General features: G+C 36.1%; 2 protein-coding genes across 2 annotated transcripts in view; both read right to left on the reverse strand.

Moving 5' to 3' along the window:
* Window positions 1–1,597: 1,597 nt before the first annotated feature.
* limk1b (LIM domain kinase 1b) lies at window positions 1,598–8,773 on the reverse strand. Its single transcript, XM_016518591.1, has 15 exons — window positions 8,570–8,773; window positions 6,977–7,115; window positions 5,458–5,567; window positions 5,195–5,362; window positions 4,965–5,070; window positions 4,690–4,874; window positions 3,479–3,668; window positions 3,299–3,385; window positions 3,089–3,220; window positions 2,931–2,984; window positions 2,698–2,763; window positions 2,454–2,613; window positions 2,311–2,366; window positions 2,063–2,220; window positions 1,598–1,968 (listed from the first exon to the last, which is right to left on the reverse strand). Exons 1-15 carry the CDS (start codon window positions 8,620–8,622, stop codon window positions 1,785–1,787), a joined length of 1,848 nt encoding a protein of 615 aa, XP_016374077.1. The 5' UTR covers window positions 8,623–8,773; the 3' UTR covers window positions 1,598–1,784.
* Window positions 8,774–9,882: 1,109 nt separating this feature from the next.
* LOC107713144 (uncharacterized PE-PGRS family protein PE_PGRS46-like) overlaps window positions 9,883–17,568 on the reverse strand; it is an 11,208-nt gene continuing 3,522 nt past the window's right edge. The window contains exons 13-26 of the mRNA XM_016518578.1: window positions 16,316–16,366; window positions 15,742–16,209; window positions 15,524–15,640; window positions 15,402–15,437; window positions 15,249–15,296; window positions 14,965–15,126; window positions 14,621–14,659; window positions 14,365–14,502; window positions 14,056–14,118; window positions 12,962–13,063; window positions 12,756–12,797; window positions 11,366–11,422; window positions 11,161–11,217; window positions 9,883–10,701 (exon numbers count right to left, since the gene is read on the reverse strand). Of these exons, the coding sequence (XP_016374064.1) occupies window positions 10,655–10,701; window positions 11,161–11,217; window positions 11,366–11,422; window positions 12,756–12,797; window positions 12,962–13,063; window positions 14,056–14,118; window positions 14,365–14,502; window positions 14,621–14,659; window positions 14,965–15,126; window positions 15,249–15,296; window positions 15,402–15,437; window positions 15,524–15,640; window positions 15,742–16,209; window positions 16,316–16,366 (1,427 nt within the window). The 3' untranslated portion in view covers window positions 9,883–10,654. The remainder of the gene's footprint in view (window positions 10,702–11,160; window positions 11,218–11,365; window positions 11,423–12,755; window positions 12,798–12,961; window positions 13,064–14,055; window positions 14,119–14,364; window positions 14,503–14,620; window positions 14,660–14,964; window positions 15,127–15,248; window positions 15,297–15,401; window positions 15,438–15,523; window positions 15,641–15,741; window positions 16,210–16,315; window positions 16,367–17,568) is intronic.

Consider the following 17,568-nt stretch of genomic DNA (forward strand, 5'->3'; position numbering starts at 1 on the left):
AATTAATTTTAGAAAGTAATTTCCTTGACAACACCAACTGTATATAGCACACATATTTGTGCTACAACAGCAATTTACTGCTAAGAATAAATAATAATGTTCACCAACATAAAAATTGACAGATATGTTACCTTGAAAGTCAATGTCCTCAATCTGTAAACCTATAGTGGATGTTAGATATTGTAAATATTTAATAGATGCTGTTAGACTTTAGACTTTTTGTTTGTTTTGTGAGAGACCCTAGTGATGGATGTTTAAATAGTATTTTCCTTTAACGTTCGCTTAATACATTAATTTGACTTAATAACCAACATATACAGTGTATAGGCCTACATCAGAGAACGAATTCAGGCTAATATAAACATTTATATTCATATTTGATTTCATTTCTGGGCCTTCTGGGAACCCTAAGGTGGTTTAAATATAGTAATTACTCTTAGGATTAGTTAAGGTCATTAAGTTTCAACCCGATATCCAAATGTTTGCTCATTTAGATATCCAGATATGTCGTTGCTTCGAGCTATGAAAATGCCCTGGATCCTCAGTTAAATGAGTGAAACTAACCGTTATTACATAGCGTAAGTTTATTGATATTAATAAATACTCACTGTGCAAATCCATTATGCTCCTCAACTGTTGAGAAATATTAGTTTTGCCTAGACAAATGAGTAAAGCGATGACCTCTCATCAACCAGCACATTCATCGTTACAATTACGGTTGAAAAAATACAACAAGAGTTTATCAACTGTAAAATATCAAACGGACAATGGTAAACGTGTAAAATAATAGTAAATCTATGAAAATGGTATTATTTCCTACTTGTTAAAGGGGATCTGTTTCGGTGACCGAACTAAACCGTTAAACTGGCTCAAATGAAATCAAATGAAAACATGACATTTATTCGTTCCGTCAGGTGGAGCTTTCACCTGAGTTTCACAGTATAACACAAAATTAGGCATACATGAATGTAAAAATAATAGCCTGATATTAATAATAAAAAAAGTCTACAATCGTACATAGAGACATAAACAAAAAGACAATTACAACAGATAACAGATCCGCTAGAAATATTACGCTACTCATAAATTTTATAAAGCATTTTAGCTTACATTTATAATACTATTCTCTTGAACAATCTATTAGCACCTTTGTGTCTGAGACCAGTACAAATAGTACAAAATGATTGCAGCAGACTGTACTACCGAAACCTTGTAAAAAAAAAAAAAAAATTATTAATACATAATTACAACATAATGCCTACATAATGTCTTTGTATTACATAGCAAAACATGAACATTAAAAATTAAGAAAAAAAGTAAATTTCACTGCAAAAATGGCTCAGAAAAGTATTTAACTACATTCATACATTTTTAAGCGGGGCCACTGTAATAGTCTGAGGATTTGATGACCTGGGGTCAGTTGCATAACCTTAGCCTCTGTGTTAAGATTGTGTCTTAAGAACTAGTCTGACCAACTAGCAGTTAGCAAAGGGTAATGAGTCTTATTTCTGTCAGGACCACTATCGTCAAAGATGACTGACAATTAGAATACAGTTTGGATTGGCAGTATGGTTCTGTTCTGGGCAAGAACTCCACTGAGGGTCAGCTGATGCAAGCCTGACTAACGTGGCCTGCCAGAACTGACGCTACGCTTGATTTTTCTGATTCAAAATAAATAAAAAAATCTAGGTTTTAATGTAACAGACTTTAAAAATTTTTTTGCATGTTCAGACTAACTTGTAAGACTAGTCTTTTATGCAACTGCCCACAGATCACATGAAGTCTCAGCTTCTGCCTAAAGCTGAATTCTCCATCTGTTTCGAAGGAATCCCATAAGTTTGTTTTGACTGGCTGTGGTTCTCCCAAAATGCTTGGCGGAGTTGATCTAGTTCTGACATCAGAGGAAGTCCAATCTCCATGTGCATCATTAGATTCTCCAGCCACTCCTCTAATTTAGCAAAACTGGGACTATAGAAAAAATAGGGAGAAAAGGCCACGTTTCAGCATATGAGATTTTGTTTATGGTAAGGTTATGTAGATGACAAATGTAAATGACAGTCACCGTTTTTCAGCCTCCAAGGCACAACAAAGAACCGCAATGGGAAAGAAAGCCGGAGGGCAATCTTTGGACCAGTAGCGCTCCAAATATTCATTCACATTCAGTCCAAACTCCTGTGTGCGAGGGAGGTCATCCGGATCGGCATATACTCTTCCGATAATCTGCCATGAGGATGGAATATACATATACTGTATGTTCAATTACATTTATTTCAAAATTTGGACTAAAGGTAGAGAAATATGTAAGTTCACCTCACAAACAACAATCCCAAATGAGAAAATGTCAACATGTTCATCGTAGATTTTTCCTGCGGGTGAGAAATAACATGTAAAAAAAAATTAATTACAAACCTGAAAAATGGTAAATCTTTTGATTGTTATATCATATGGCTCACCTTGGATCATTTCTGGTGCCATCCAATAGGGGTTGCCCACCACTGTATACCGTTTTTTACGACCAAGCTTGTTCAGTTTGGACACTTGTCCAGGAGAGGAGCTCTTTTCTTCCTTTACAAGCTGGGCCAAACCAAAGTCTGCAACTACCACTGTTTGGTTCTGTGAGGAAAATCAGTACTGTCACACAATTCAGTTCAGTTGGAGACATGCTCTACGTTTAGAAGTACTGAGATGTATTCTGACCTCTCGGACAAAGCAGTTGTGCGAGTTCAGATCCCGATGAATGACATTCATTGAATGTAGGTAAGCCTGGGTTGGACAGAGAAAATGCATGTATTTGGATGCTAACTATAGCTTCAGATTCATATTCTTTGTCAAAACATGTCTTTGTATTAAGGAATTCGGCAAGAGTGTGGAGATCTGATGTAAAGATTTCCATCTTTTCTTGCATTGTTGGATTGCTCTTCATTACGTACCATTCCAGCGGCAATGTCCTTGGCATAGCTCACTCTAAGTTTCCAAGGGTGATCCTTGTCATAAATTATGACAAAAAATTAGTTTATTAACTCAGAACCATAACAGCATGCTTTTCGACAAGAATCTATGGACTATATACAGTAAGGAAAAAACAAACCAATTTCTGAATGGTGTCCCTCAGCGTTCCTCCTTGCACATACTCAGAGATCAGGTTCAGTCGTTTGTCTTTGTAGAGAATGCCGATAAACTTTAAGACATTAGGATGTTCTAGGCATCTCATTACTTTGACCTGGAGCCAAAAATGTTTCGATTAGCAAACAATCCATTTGCTCCTTAGTGGTCTGAGAAAGAAAAAACTACAACAGACCTCTTTCCGGAATGTCTTCTGAGTCTCTTCATCGAATTGAAGAAGTTCCTTAATCACCATGACCTCACCTGTTTCCGAATGCGTCACCTGACAACCCAAAGGAAGCAGTTAATTCCTTCATTCCGTCAGTCTGTGATCTCAAGTGATACTCAGTGTGATCATTCAGACATATTGCTTTACCTTTATGGCTTGTCCAAAACAACCTTTTCCCAAAACTTCCCCGTATATTAGGTCAGAGGGTCGGAAGATACGTTGTGTTTTGTCAGTGGGGTCAAAACGCAGAGACTCTGATCGATTAATGTCTCTTCTATGGGAAAGAAGTGCAGCGTGCCGTTGCGAGCACGGAGCTTTATCAATACTGCAGCTGCGCCTACAGAGGCAGACAAATAGAAATGAATAATGTTAGTAAGAGCATGACAGAAATATGACCTTTTTAATTATTTGGTGCTTTTTTTATTATCTTACTAATCCAGTAAGTATAACTAAACCAGTTTTATAATGTTTATGTGTAACATTTGACACCTACAACAAACCTGTATGCAGGTTCTTAAAAATGACTTTCTGACTTTTGATCAAATAACATTTTATACATTTTCTTAATTTTAGTCCTGTTATCCAGTAAAAACCTCTTAAAAAATCAGCTTACAGAACATGAAAAGATTTCAAGACTTGTTTCCAAAGAACATTCTTGAATTAATATATGTGACTCTGGACCACAAAACCAGTCTTAAGTCGCTGGGGTATATTTGTAGCAATAGCCAACAATACATTGTATGGGTCAAAATTATCGATTTTTCTTTTATGCCAAAAATCATTAGGCTATTAAGTAAAGATCATGTTCCATGAAGATATTTTGTAAATTTCCTACCATACATATATCAAAACTTAATTTTTGATTAGTAATGTGCATTACTAAGGACTTAATTCGGACAACTTTAAGGTGATTTTCTCAATATTTAGTTTTTTTGCACCCTCAGATTCCAGATTTTCAAATAGTTGTATCTCGGCCAAATATTGTCCTATCCTAACAAACCATACATCAATGGAAAGCTTATTTATCAGCTTTCAGGTGATGTATAAATCTCAATTTCAAAAAACTGACCCTTATGACTGGTTTTGTGGTCCAGGGTCACATATGTTCACGGTCTACTGGCAAAATGTCTTTTTTTTTCTTGTTTTAAGTATACATCTTTAAAACAAATTACCACAGGAATGAATAAATTTATTTATTTAATGTGCATTCTCTAAAAAAAAATTAGCCTTTTTTTGCCTCTCAAAAAAATGAATGTTGCTTAGACGTTTAGATATGTTTTACCTAAAACAAGAAAAAATTCCTTTGTTTGCAGTGTAGTATTACATGTAATAAAGTCTAATAGTGCCATAATTCTTACAGAATATTTCTGGATCTAGGGCTTATTCGACTGTTCCAGGGAAGGGGAAAGAAACCTAGTTTTCCAGGCTGGTCCAGTTCTTCTCCCAGTAGGCCAGATAAGTCTTCATGTTTTGTGAGTTCTTTAGGATCATGTTCAATTGTGATTTGTAACCAGTGCTCTGTATCATGAATCACCAGATCCATCTGTTAAAAAAGCCGAAATATAAAGGATAATAGGTGAAATGAGATGTGTCGTCCAAATTACTGTTATCTAATCTGAGATAAAGGACTGACCTCATTGAGTGGAATGTTCTGGACAGAAATTCCATTGATCTCAAGAATCCTGTCTCCAACATGGATCAAAGGCTTAACTTCAGGGCTCAGGTTGTGCATGTCCAGTCTGAATTTTTTTATATCAATATTAATTGAATGCTATCATTAATTTAACAATTTATTTAATAAAATCATGTTTAGTGGCCCTATATTTTTGCTCAGGTGTAACTGTGTCTATACTGACAACTTACTGAGATACAGTGATCAAAGGGCCTGCGTCCTTCTGCTGCACTGTGAAGGATAAACCTCGCCTGCTTTCTGCAGAAGGAGGAAATGACATCGATGTCACTGTGTGAGAAAGCCGTGAACATTTTGCTGCTGAGTGTTGCATTGACACCTTCTGGTATCCACATTGTCCGCTATGAGAGAAGAAGAAGAAAACTCATTAACTGAGGTACTTTCCCATCAAAATGCTTAGCAATTAGCAAGTAGTGCATGTTTTGACAAAACCAACCAGTATAAATTGGCATAATCCACTAGAGTGAAAGAATCACCATCTCCAATAACCATGCCACAGCTTTCACAGAGAAAACACTCGGGATGGTATTTATGCTTCCCAGCCACCTGCAGAGATGGAAGGAAGAGGCAACGTTATTTTCAAGTACAGTTTATCTTGAATTCAGCTGAAACAGTAAGGGAGGAGTTGAGGTGGGACAGGGTGGATGACATCATTCTACAGAAGTGAAGCAGCACAATGGAAGGAAGCAAGATTGTGAGTGGGAGGGGTCGCCTGCCCTCAGGTCACAGCAGGAAATACTGACAAAACACCAAAACCTCCAAGTGAACCTTTTCAAAATAAGAGAGATCAAATTACTGTAACCGTTTAGTGAGTGAATTGTTGTTTGATTGTGCAGTCTACTAAAGGAATGCATGTATTCATTAATCCACTAGGTTCTCGCCCAGTGTTTTAGTATCTTTAAAAAAAATGAAATGTCACATGTTGTTGTAGTAAACGCTCTGTTGCTTTCAGGACAACACATTCTTCACAGAAGTCTTGTTAGTGTAAGTGCTTAGCGGCACTCAAAGATGGCCATGCGGCTTTCTATGCATTATTTACAACAGCTGATAATTGCTGCAATGGGCGATTTTAAAATTCTATACAATTTTAACTAAAAAATTACAAATATCAAACTAAAAACTAAAATCAGTCATTTTAAATGCTATAAGTCAATTTAAGCATCAGAACAAAAAGGCGTATTCTTTTTGAGATTTGCTGAAGATTACATTTATAACAGTGTAATCAATGTTTTTAAAGTTTAAGTTTGAGCAGTAAATGACAACAAAAGTAAACAGAAATGTAAAAATAGAAGAAATGAGCATGCACATATAAATATCCAATATTGGCCAATGCAGATAAAATCTATAATGAAGGCTACACTTTACTTTTTTTTTTTTAAGTTTACGTAAATAGAACACATTATTAGAGCATGTTTTTCTGGAAACTTCTATTTCTACGGTGGCCGAGAAGTGCAAAGCAAATCACAATTCTGAAAACAAAATAACAAATTACAAACGCAAATGCAAGTGAAAAGGCAGGATCGAACCCGAGTCGATCGCGTCAAAAAGCCAATGATAGGCGCTTATCCATCTGCGCCACTGGAGCTGATGTTTTACAGCCACTTTTAACTATATGTAAATATACACTCCGTATTTTTTATTCCAGAGTAAGGGCAATTCATACAATACATTTTTGTAATTTGTTATTTTGATTTCAGAATTGTGATTTGTTTAGCACTTCTCGGCCACCGTATATTTCAGTCTTTCACCTTCAAAATTTCCTGTTAAATTCAATGTGTTACTTACTGTTTTTTTTTTTTATTAGATGGGAAATTAGCTAAAATTAAATCCTAAACCAATTTTTTTTTTCAGTCTATGTGGTACCAAAATATTGAGCATCAAGTTTGTTTTACTAAGCTAATATTTCTCCTTCATTTTTAATGTTATGAACTGATTTGTCAATGTTGTGTTCTTACCATAATGAGACCGGTGGTGATAGACTCTGAGCAGCCGTGGCATTGCTCCCCAAATCGTGACCAGTAATCTTTCTTACAGAAGAATTGTCCATCTCTTTCATAGTACCAGTGAGAAAGAACCGAATTACATACACAACACCTAACAAAGAGAGAGAGAGAAAGGAAAACTTGTATATTTATGTACTTATTTATTGCATATTTCACAAAACTTAAAAGGGTGTCGCATTAAAGTTTTGTGCTAAAATGGGTCACTTGAATAAATGTACAATCAGATCAGATTATTAACTATTGTTAGAGTAAGATTCAGCTGAAGTGAATATAAAATGCTAGAGCCAGGGGCGTTTTCTTTCTTGCTGCATCTGAGCAGGATGCCTGGCATGTGTTCCACAGCTGGCGGTTATCTGCTCTTTTCCTTTCATTCAATAAAACACAGCCGTTTCACGGAAACACATGCACATTATACACACAAACACACTCATGTACACACACACACACACACGTAAGCACACACACCATGTAGTTTTAAACAAAGAGCAGAAAAGCAGAATAACAAGAAAGTGTTGTTTAATTCTATGGTTGACAGGGGTGTAAAGTACAGTATTTTACTTCATAATTAAGCATTATTTTGGAGAATCTGAGCTTTACTTGAGTGTTATTGAAACTTTTCAATACTTTTACTCAGATTACATTTCCTAAGATAATACTTTTTACTCATTACAACAACATATAGACGTTAGTCCTTTCCAGGACTTCATTAACCTTTTCTCGTATTAAAAAATAACTAAATGGATGGATAACTTAATTAAATGAATAAATAAACATCACCTAACAAAGCAATCCATCTGCACAAATTTTATTTTCTGAATGAAATCAATTTCAGTGTAAAATCTGTCAAAGCATAATTTGAGCAGTGTTTTGTCTAGATACTTGAGAATTGAATATTAATACATTAAGATAAGTACAATTTCAGTATACTTTATACGCCTCTAGGCCAGATTAAATACGCTTTTGCACATTTCATCCACTAGTCTGATAATAACACTCTATTACAGACAGGATTCAGTACAAACTCATATATCATTCTTTGTATAAGTTTGCCTGTTATTGTAATGAACACATCTAAATGCCAATGTAATCATAGTCCTGCATCACTTTGGTAAACCAGATTCTCAGTAGAGAAGTGGGGGTGCACAGAACTGGTGTGAAACAAACAAAGTCTGAATTCTCTTTCTGGGTTTACATAAACACAAACACAATTCTGCTTACGTTGACTATGCCAAAGGGGTCTCAACCCAGCTCACAAGACCACAAATTTCTACACTTCTAGAGGAAATAGTAACAAAGTATAAATTCGAATTTAACAAAGTTCCAGAATTACGTTATCTCATGACAATCTGAAAGTAGACTGTTTACAAAGAAGTTCCTGTTTTTGTTTGACAAGAAATGTAACGTTACTGCACGGCATGTACCACCATCACTAAACACCACAACTGTGAGCCTTTTTCCAAGAAATGAAGGAAAAGAAAGAAATAAGACATTGAAACTTAAGAGAAAACGTAAACTAGTAAACAAAACAAGTCCAAGTTGACTTACCTTGCCTTCCCTCCTCTCCGGCAATACAGGTCCTCCTGACAAGAATTGAGCATAGCAGCAGTAGTAAAGCTCTGCTAGTTTTCTTACTGTCCTCCACTCATTTCAGGGGTGGAGTGAAGTGGGAGGAGAGGACAAAACTGTTATAAACACACTCAAATAGTTTTTCTTTCATATCAGCATATGCTGCTGCTTCCTGCCAAGTGTCTGAAGAGAGACACAGATCCCTCCCACTCCTCCTAACTTTAGCCCACCTTCTTCAAAGGTCATACAAAAATGTGTTGTGAGTTTCACAACAAACAAGTGCATAAACCTGAAGAATAAAGGTAAACAATGCGAGAAGATTCACTAGATGAATTGCCTTTATCATACTTTCATGTCACATTTGAATAGTTGCACTTATACAAACACAGATACAACATTCACAACACACAATGCTTAAAAAAACGAGTTAACCGACCAGTGTCACCTGCTGATAGCCATCATGAACTACATGACGGGGCAGAGACGTGCATTTAAATCCCACTCCTTAATGAAGAGAGGGTTTGTTTGTGTAAGTGCATTCATGCAAGAGAAATTATGAAAGGATCTTGCTTTGGAACTGCTCACCACGTATTTGTTTGTGGGTTACTTACATCCAGTCTTTAAACTTTGAAGTAGAGTGGAACTGGAGAAGTAATTTCGATTTTATATTGTAAACAAGGTTTGCTATCAGAATTATATCTGGCGTGGAGGCTATACTGAAAAAAGTAAAACAATTATAAAAGCCAAAACAAGTAATGAAACATGAAAAATGTAAAAGGTAAAAAAAATGTAATACATTTTAAATTATTGTTTTGACCAAAAGAAACGGTCATTAATCAATTGTTAAAATTACAATACAACACGTGACAACTGACGAACTGACATTTATGTAAACAAACAAAAAAAAATGCAATGTTTCAGTTCAAATCTGCCTTCATTACATGGTAAATAAATAATATATAAATAAAATACAATATTAGAATTTTATTTTGGATGTTATACTTAAAAAATAGTTAGGCCTAAATTTAAGATTGATGTATTTGAATTGTAATAAATTAATCATGAATTGATTTTATATAAAAATTTCTGTCCAATTGGATTAGACAGTTAAACCAATAAAAACAAATGAAATTTTATTATATAAAATTATAAAATAATATATTTTATTGCATAAAATGTATTATATAAAATGTATGTATATGTATATATATATATATATATATATATATATATATATATATAATTTTTTATTTTTTAAAACGTCTCCAATCACCTGTACACGTTAAACCCAACATTTTAATTTAATAAGAGTTACGTTAAAACAAACAAACAAAAACAAGGTTTTACTAGGGTCAGGATACTAGAAAAGAAACCACTTCAAGTTCCTGAGGTATCGTTGAAGACAGCTTATAATCCTCAGTACTTAGATGCTGTCTACTGCAGCTACGACAAGCACTTTGTTCTTATAAGACTAAAATTGGTAAGCCTAGATCGCGTTCCTTCATGTGACTACGCTTTGAATGACTGAAGATGCTGGAAAAGACAAAATATGGGTTCATGAACTCATATGCATACAGCTAGAAAGAAAAACAGGCTCCCTTTACTTTATGATAGGTGGCCAGAACATGAAGCCTAATGACGCTGCTTCCTCCACTGTCACAGTTCATCCTGAAATAGCAGCGACACGTCCCTAGATTGCATGTGTCTAAATACACAGCTAAGTGTAAGTGAACAACTGCAGCAAAACCATAAGAGATGCACAGCTGGAACTGCAGAATTTTAAGATGGAACATTAAATGGTAACATGGTTGAAAATAAAATCAAGCAATCATGTTAAACTTGTAGAAAACGTATAGTGACACAAGTAAAGTAAAGGGAGTTTAGGCAGTGCAAAGAGTGCCTTGTGAGTTTCCCATCACATCTAATCATACGGCAGAAAAATTCTTTAGTGTAAGTCCAAATCATTCACATATTACACGAGGCACTTTTAAACTGTAAAAAAGTGCATTTGAGATCAGGCAGTAGCACCACTTGTTTATGAGGTCACTTTGATCAGCTGGTTTCTCACTTCCTCCTTCTTCCGCAGTATTTGCCTTGGCATCCTGCGCCCCCTACAGGAAAAGACACTGTCACTTCCACCACTAATATTTTTATATTTTATTATATTTTCATGTTTTATAATATTTCAGTTAAAGTTCAATTTATTTCAATTATCATAATGGTCTTTGTATTTAGTTCGCTACAATAACCACAATACATATATAATAAACTACTGTGGTATTTTGGCATTTTAGCTTTAGGGTCAATATAAAACTTGTGTGAGACCCATTTTACATGCACATGGAATAACATGCACTGAAGAGCCATTAATAAGACCAGGAGTGTGTATTATGAAAGAAAGTGGTGTCAATTTCATTTTGATTTTAAAGCTGATTCTTTGTGTTCTGTGGTTTGATTTCTTTTGGTTTATTAAAACAAGAACTTGTGCAACTAAAAGTCATTATTTCAGGTTTCTGTTGTATGGACAATAGAAAAAACTGAGAGAAGTGCATTTATGTCTGCTTACGTACCTCTGTAGCCTCCAGCACCTAGAAAGCCTTGAAGAGCTGCATATTTGGCTGCTTTTGCTATAAAGAATCATACAAGACACGAGCAATAAATACTTGTTATTGGCTGTGGATAATGCACAGGTCTAGACCAAACTCTAATTTTATCATGTGCTGCATTTGAAATATTAGCTAACACTGAGTGTGCTGAAATAGCAGAGCGTCTTACATTGCTGAGGTGTAAGTGGAGCACTTCCAGGTCCCCCTGCACCAGTGCCACCATAACCTACAATACAATATAATATAATCACAACTCTTCATTAATCACTCTGAACCAATTACACTGATCATTGTGTAACACACTGGTACAGTAAAACATCATTCAATGTTTATTTACACACCACCAAAATGTTGCTCTAGTAAGGTTTTAATCCAGAATGTTTTGTAACGCTAATTTGGATGTCTTTGTCGGCTGTGACTTTTCTCATGATTTGGTTGGATTTTTTGTGAGAAATCCGAAGTATTAAAGTAAACTGACTTCCATTGCATAGTATCTCTTGTGTTAGCTTTCTTTCACACACACACACACACACACACACACACACACACACACACATGTCTGGTCAGCTATCCTTGTGGGGACTCTCCATAGGCGTAATGGTTTTTCTACTGTACAGACCGTATATTCTATTGCCCTACACCAACCCTACACCTAAACCTACCCCTTACAGGAAACGTTCTGCATTTTTAGATTTTCAAAAAACTTCATTATGTGTGATTTATTAGCTTGTTTACCCGTGGGGACCTCAATTTAGGTCCCCACCGTGACACGAGTCCCCATGAGTCTGTGTGTATTCAGGTTTAAGTCCCCACCAGAATAGAAAAACAGGTACACACATACACACACACACACACACGGATTGCAATATGTCCATTTGTATGCAATCTTGTTGTGTACAGAACAATCATATAAATTCATGTAATTCATTCAGAACTGTAATGGAAAAATACTTTGCTCTTAAATTTGTCCCTCTCTCTTTATTCTCATTTAAATACCTAGAGTAGCCCAAAAGTTCACCCAAAATAAAAATTTCTTAATAAGTTCTCATGTCGTTCATCTTTGAAAATACAAATGAAACACAAAGAGCACAACAGATATGTCCAGTGAATGCTCAAACGTGCTTACTTAATGCACTAGAACCGCTGAGGTTTGTTCTTGTGTGTCATGCAAGCACAATCAAGCCTCCACAAGAACCAGTGAGGTTGGACCTAAGCCTCACACCATTTTTGATGTGCTCTATGTATGTGCATTGATCAATGTTTATATGTGAATAAAAGCCTGAAATGAAATCTGTCGATCAAATAAAGTGATCGTCTCTCATCAAAAGAGACTCATATAATCATATGATTTACTTATATGATGTCTATATGTACTTTTTAATGCATGTAGGTTTTGGTCACATGGACTTTCAATGGATGGATGAAAAGAATAAGATCCAATGCAACTCTGTATCCTGATCTCTGCTCTTTTATAAATTCAACTGAGAGAAAAATAAGTGTGGATGAGCCCATTTCCCCAATAGGTACAAGAAGAATTGAGGAAGGATATAATAGCTCACCGGGCTGATAGCCTTGACCACCCAGTGCACCCGTGCCAAAGCCTTCAGGACATTGAAACAAAGGCAAGTAAATATAATCCGTCCAAAGTTTACATCCAGTATTCTCATTTAGTTGGTGAGACAAATGAGAAGAATTTGACAAAAACCATGCACTATTGCCTTATTATAAATAATCTTAAATGGCAATGCAACAAATATAACTTTACCAGTTCCTACTGGGCTTCCAGCACCTCCTCCTAGACCTCCTAGTCCTCCACCTGCTCCTCCAAGACCTCCCACGCCTCCAGCTGCACCATAACCTCCATACCCTACAATAAAAACAATATGTCAACATTATAATCATATGATGGCAAAGATGTCAGTAGTGGTTCAATTTAATGTCACCACAGCAATATCTGATTGCCGAGCATCTGCTAGAGGTATTAACTGAGATGAGCAATTGTGTACAAATTTAGTACTCATACTCCCTTGTGAAAAACACTTGACTTTACTTTTAAAAACAATACTTATTGTGGAAATAACACACTCTAAAAGAATATAGTAAAGTGCAAACTGAATGTAATATTTTCAGACACTTAAATGCATTTAATTTACAATTAAATTAAAATGTATTATATTTTAAATATATATTAAATGCAACTTTAGAGCACTTTTTTGACCCATTTAAGCAGGACTTGAGTACACCTTTATATATAATTTCACTGTATTGTGGAAAGTACTGACAAGTATTCATGGTAAACTACACTATACTTGAATGTCACACAAATTGTATGTCACATATTTAAATATATTTCTAATTACACATTTGCAATGATGAAGGTGCAATTTAGTACAGGTAAAATATATTAATGCAATATAACACTACAGTTCAAATTAATAACCAAGTACTTTACGTGTGCTATAGCACGTCAGTTAACACCTAGTACTTCTTTGAGATTATTAAAAGATTTATTTAAAAAAAATTAATAAAACATGATTTAAAATGTAATTTGAACTACATTATTACAAAGTGCACTTTTTAAAAGTGTGTTAAGAAACAACGTCAAGAAAGCATACCATCTTTAAGTACACCTAAGTGGTCATTTATTTCATTAATATTATATCTCCAAGAACAGTTTTTTAATATACTGTTCTTTTAAGATGTGAAGAACACTGCAAGTGCATATTCAATACAATTAGCAATTCTCTCTACCATCATCCAAGCCAGACTAGTAGTTTACCATTACATTTAGGCTCCTAAGCTAATGTAATGATAGTATTAGTAAGTCATAATTATATTGATATTTTAAAACACAAGAACCTGATTTCCCAGGTTTCACAGCTCCAGCTCCCAGGCCACCACCTGGATATCTGGCACCTAAACCTAAAAAAAAAAAAACTTTTAATATGAATTATTTATGGCACAGATGTGTAGTTAATGTAATTTAAGATGCACATGGATATTGTAGTATTTAATGCATTGTGGCATTTGCAATACATTTTGTCGTTTATATACTAATTATCTCATTTTAATTTTATATCATCTATTCTAACCACGTGAACAAATTTCATCAAATTGTATTGCACTACTCTCAAACTTATGTTTAATGTATATTAAAGCACATGATACCTCCACCCAGTCCTCCAACTCCTCCAGGACCTCCACCAACACCTCCTGGTCCTACTCCTAGACCACCACCAAGACCTCCAGGACCTCCACCAATTCCTCCTCTTCCAGCCCCACCCAATGTTCCAGTTCCTCCATAGCCTGATAACGCAATGAAAAAAAAAAACAGAAACAAAAATTTGTGATTATAAATTTTGTCTAACCTACAAAGAATAGGTTATTGTAGTATTAAAGTGCTGATTTTATGGGTTTTACATACTTTTAGGTGGTTTTACTGCGCCAGGACCATAACCAAGCCCTTTAAAAAAATTAAATATTAAAATGTAAAAAAGTGTCAGTAGTCCAAATTTCAGAGGTAAAAACATCATTTCTGTTGTTCCTTTTCTTGTAGTTCTTTGGTCACACTATCAAAAACTGAAACTTCAACTTAGAATTTGGGTGATTTTTGCAATTTCTCTCTGGTATTGTTAACAAGAAATATACACATCAGCTGCTTGGGTGTCCCACATTACCCAATGTTTCAGGTTACCCTAATTAAGCCTTTTTAAAATTGTGGGAGGAATATGAGATGTGTAACACCCAAATAACACTTCAGAAACTTACCACCAATTCCAGGCCCTCCAAGTCCACCAGCACTGCCTGGGCCACCACCATAGCCACCCGGGCCACCACCGTAACCACCTGGACCACCTCCAAAGCCACCGGGTCCTGTTCCATATCCGCCTGGGCCTCCAAACCCACCAAGTGTGCCTGCTGCCCCATAAACTTTCATCAAAGTGATAAATTAGTTATTTAACAGTCTTTCCAGTTCAGTGTGTAAAATACAACCAAACTACATTTTCATCATAAGAATTGTGGATTAGCAAAAATGTTTTCTGGTAGCCTACCTTTTCCTTGTTTGCTGCCCACTGCAGCCCCACTGGGGAACCTGAGGCCTGCAAAAAATTAAACATACAATTCTCAGCAAAACAATAACTGTCATAACTGGTACATAAAATATCAGGAATGTGGTGTTTTGTTTTAATCTGAAAAATATTTACCAGTCCCTGGTTGGATCCCACCGGCTCCTCCATAACCTACAATAGATTTACAAACCCACAAGCTAAGGCACAAGCTAATTACATTCTTATGTAAATGTTAAGTACACTTTATTCATCTCCACCTCCTGGTAGTAAACCACCACCTCCAGGCAGAAGTCCAGCTCCTCCTGTTCCAGCTGGACCCATTCCACCTACACCTCCAACTCCAAGAGCTCCAGTTCCACCTGTACCGCTGTAAACTAGAAGAAACACATTGATTGTGTTATAGACCTCGTTTTGCAAACACAGAAAAACACAGCTAATAGACATGTTACAGATCAAGATTTTCATGGTAAATCACCTTTAGGGGGTTTAACTCCTCCAATTCCTCCTGGAACTCCACCAACTCCACCTGGAACTCCACCAACTCCCCCTGGAACTCCACCAACTCCTCCTGGAACTCCACCAACTCCCCCTGGAACTGCACCAACTCCCCCTGGAACTCCACCAACTCCCCCTGGAAATCCACCAACTCCCCCTGGAACTCCACCAACTCCTCCTGGAACTCCACCAACTCCCCCTGGAACTGCACCAACTCCCCCTGGAACTCCACCAACTCCCCCTGGAAATCCACCAACTCCCCCTGGAACTCCACCAACTCCCCCCGGACCTCCACCAACACCTGGAACTCCACCAACTCCCCCTGGAAATCCACCAACTCCTCCCGGTCCTCCACCAACCCCACCTGGACCACCGCCTACACTTCCAGGTCCTCCTTCAATAGTGCCTGGGGTATCTCCACGTCCAGCAATGGCTCCACCTCCAATGCCTACAGTAAGAAAAATAAAATAAATCTTTTCGCAAATGAAAAAGCACCTGCTTTGCTTGCCCAAATATTTCGAGACAGTAAGAGTACAGTGAATGGCATGAAGTACCTGGGGGCTTTAGTGGTTTGGCTCCTGGTAGTGTTCCACTATCGCCAACTCCTAAGGAAGAACAACTTTATTTTAAGTGATTCCGTCATACTGGGACATACAAGCATTAAAGCCTCTTCAAGAAATGTTAACCACGAACCTTATTTTCATATAAACTGAAAATCAATCAAAAACCACCATTCTAAAAACCTAAAATAGGAACTTTTCAAGGGAACCAATACAAATGCTCATTCTTTGTATCTGACTGACTAACCTTATAAAAGTTGTCTTTGTGTCTTATACAGATTATGTTGTGAATTTTCACTGCAAAATATACTTGCATTAAAAAAAAGTATTCACAAGCTCAATAAATTTCAAAAGAATTCATTTTATTTAAGCTACTACGACCACACCCAGGTAAAAAAAAAAGTGCACTTCCATAATGTACTTGAAGTGCTCTATTTTCACGCACTAATTTTGTACTTAATATACTAAAAATGATTCTTTAGTACTTCTTAAGATAAACTTTAGATCATCTAAGTGTACTCAACTGTGCTATTTTGGGACACCATGAATATGAACTAAAATGCACTTTTAACATACTATCTCTGTATTTAAAAAATGTATTTAGTTACCACTTGTAGTACACTTGAACCATCTTTCATACACTAGTACACTCAAGTGTACTACAAGTGGTGACATTAGCCTTGTCCAAATACCCACACTTGCGGTCTTTGCACTTGACCACTTGACTACTTATATGACGTATTTCCTGTATTTGGCCCAAGTGTTCAAGTGAGGATGAAGACCACAAGTGTGTGTCGAACTTTTCATTACCTGATGGGACACACTTGTAGTGCTGTAAAAATGCAAGTGTTTACATAACTTTATCTTAATTTTAATTTTAATTACTTTGCATTTTAAAATCAACTTCTAAATGTCTGTTCAGTAGTCCCTATAACATGACAATTTTAATTTGTGGTGCTTCTAATTAAGTGATAAAAAGCAGTTGCAAATGTTGTACAAAATAAATATCACCACTACTCATCTTTGCACCAATAAAAGTAAAAACACTGTTTTTCTACCAAATTATATGTAATATCTAATTATTATATATTAATATTTAACTTGCATTGGAAAGGTTTCCGTGACCTCTCGCGAGATCTCGGCAAAAAGTCTCACGATTTATTTCCAGAACATGATGCATGATGGGATACACTAAGCCTCCAATAGCGCTCCGGAGCGGTATTCGAGATAGTGTGGATTTAGTGTGC

The sequence above is a fragment of the Sinocyclocheilus rhinocerous genome, unplaced genomic scaffold (assembly GCF_001515625.1).
Source record: "Sinocyclocheilus rhinocerous isolate Xijiao unplaced genomic scaffold, SAMN03320098_v1.1 scaffold387, whole genome shotgun sequence".
Classification (NCBI taxonomy): Eukaryota; Metazoa; Chordata; class Actinopteri; order Cypriniformes; family Cyprinidae; genus Sinocyclocheilus; species Sinocyclocheilus rhinocerous.

Bases quoted from the DNA above. Each gene is read 5' to 3' on its own strand.
- limk1b (XM_016518591.1), bottom strand. From the start codon at position 8,622: ATGCTCAATTCTTGTCAGGAGGACCTGTATTGCCGGAGAGGAGGGAAG. The intron at 5,071-5,194 runs GTAAGTTGTCAG...AAAAAAATTCAG, and splicing joins CCTTTGATCACTGTATCTCA to ACTGGACATGCACAACCTGA. The intron at 3,221-3,298 runs GTCTGTTGTAGT...TTTTGGCTCCAG, and splicing joins AGAAGACATTCCGGAAAGAG to GTCAAAGTAATGAGATGCCT.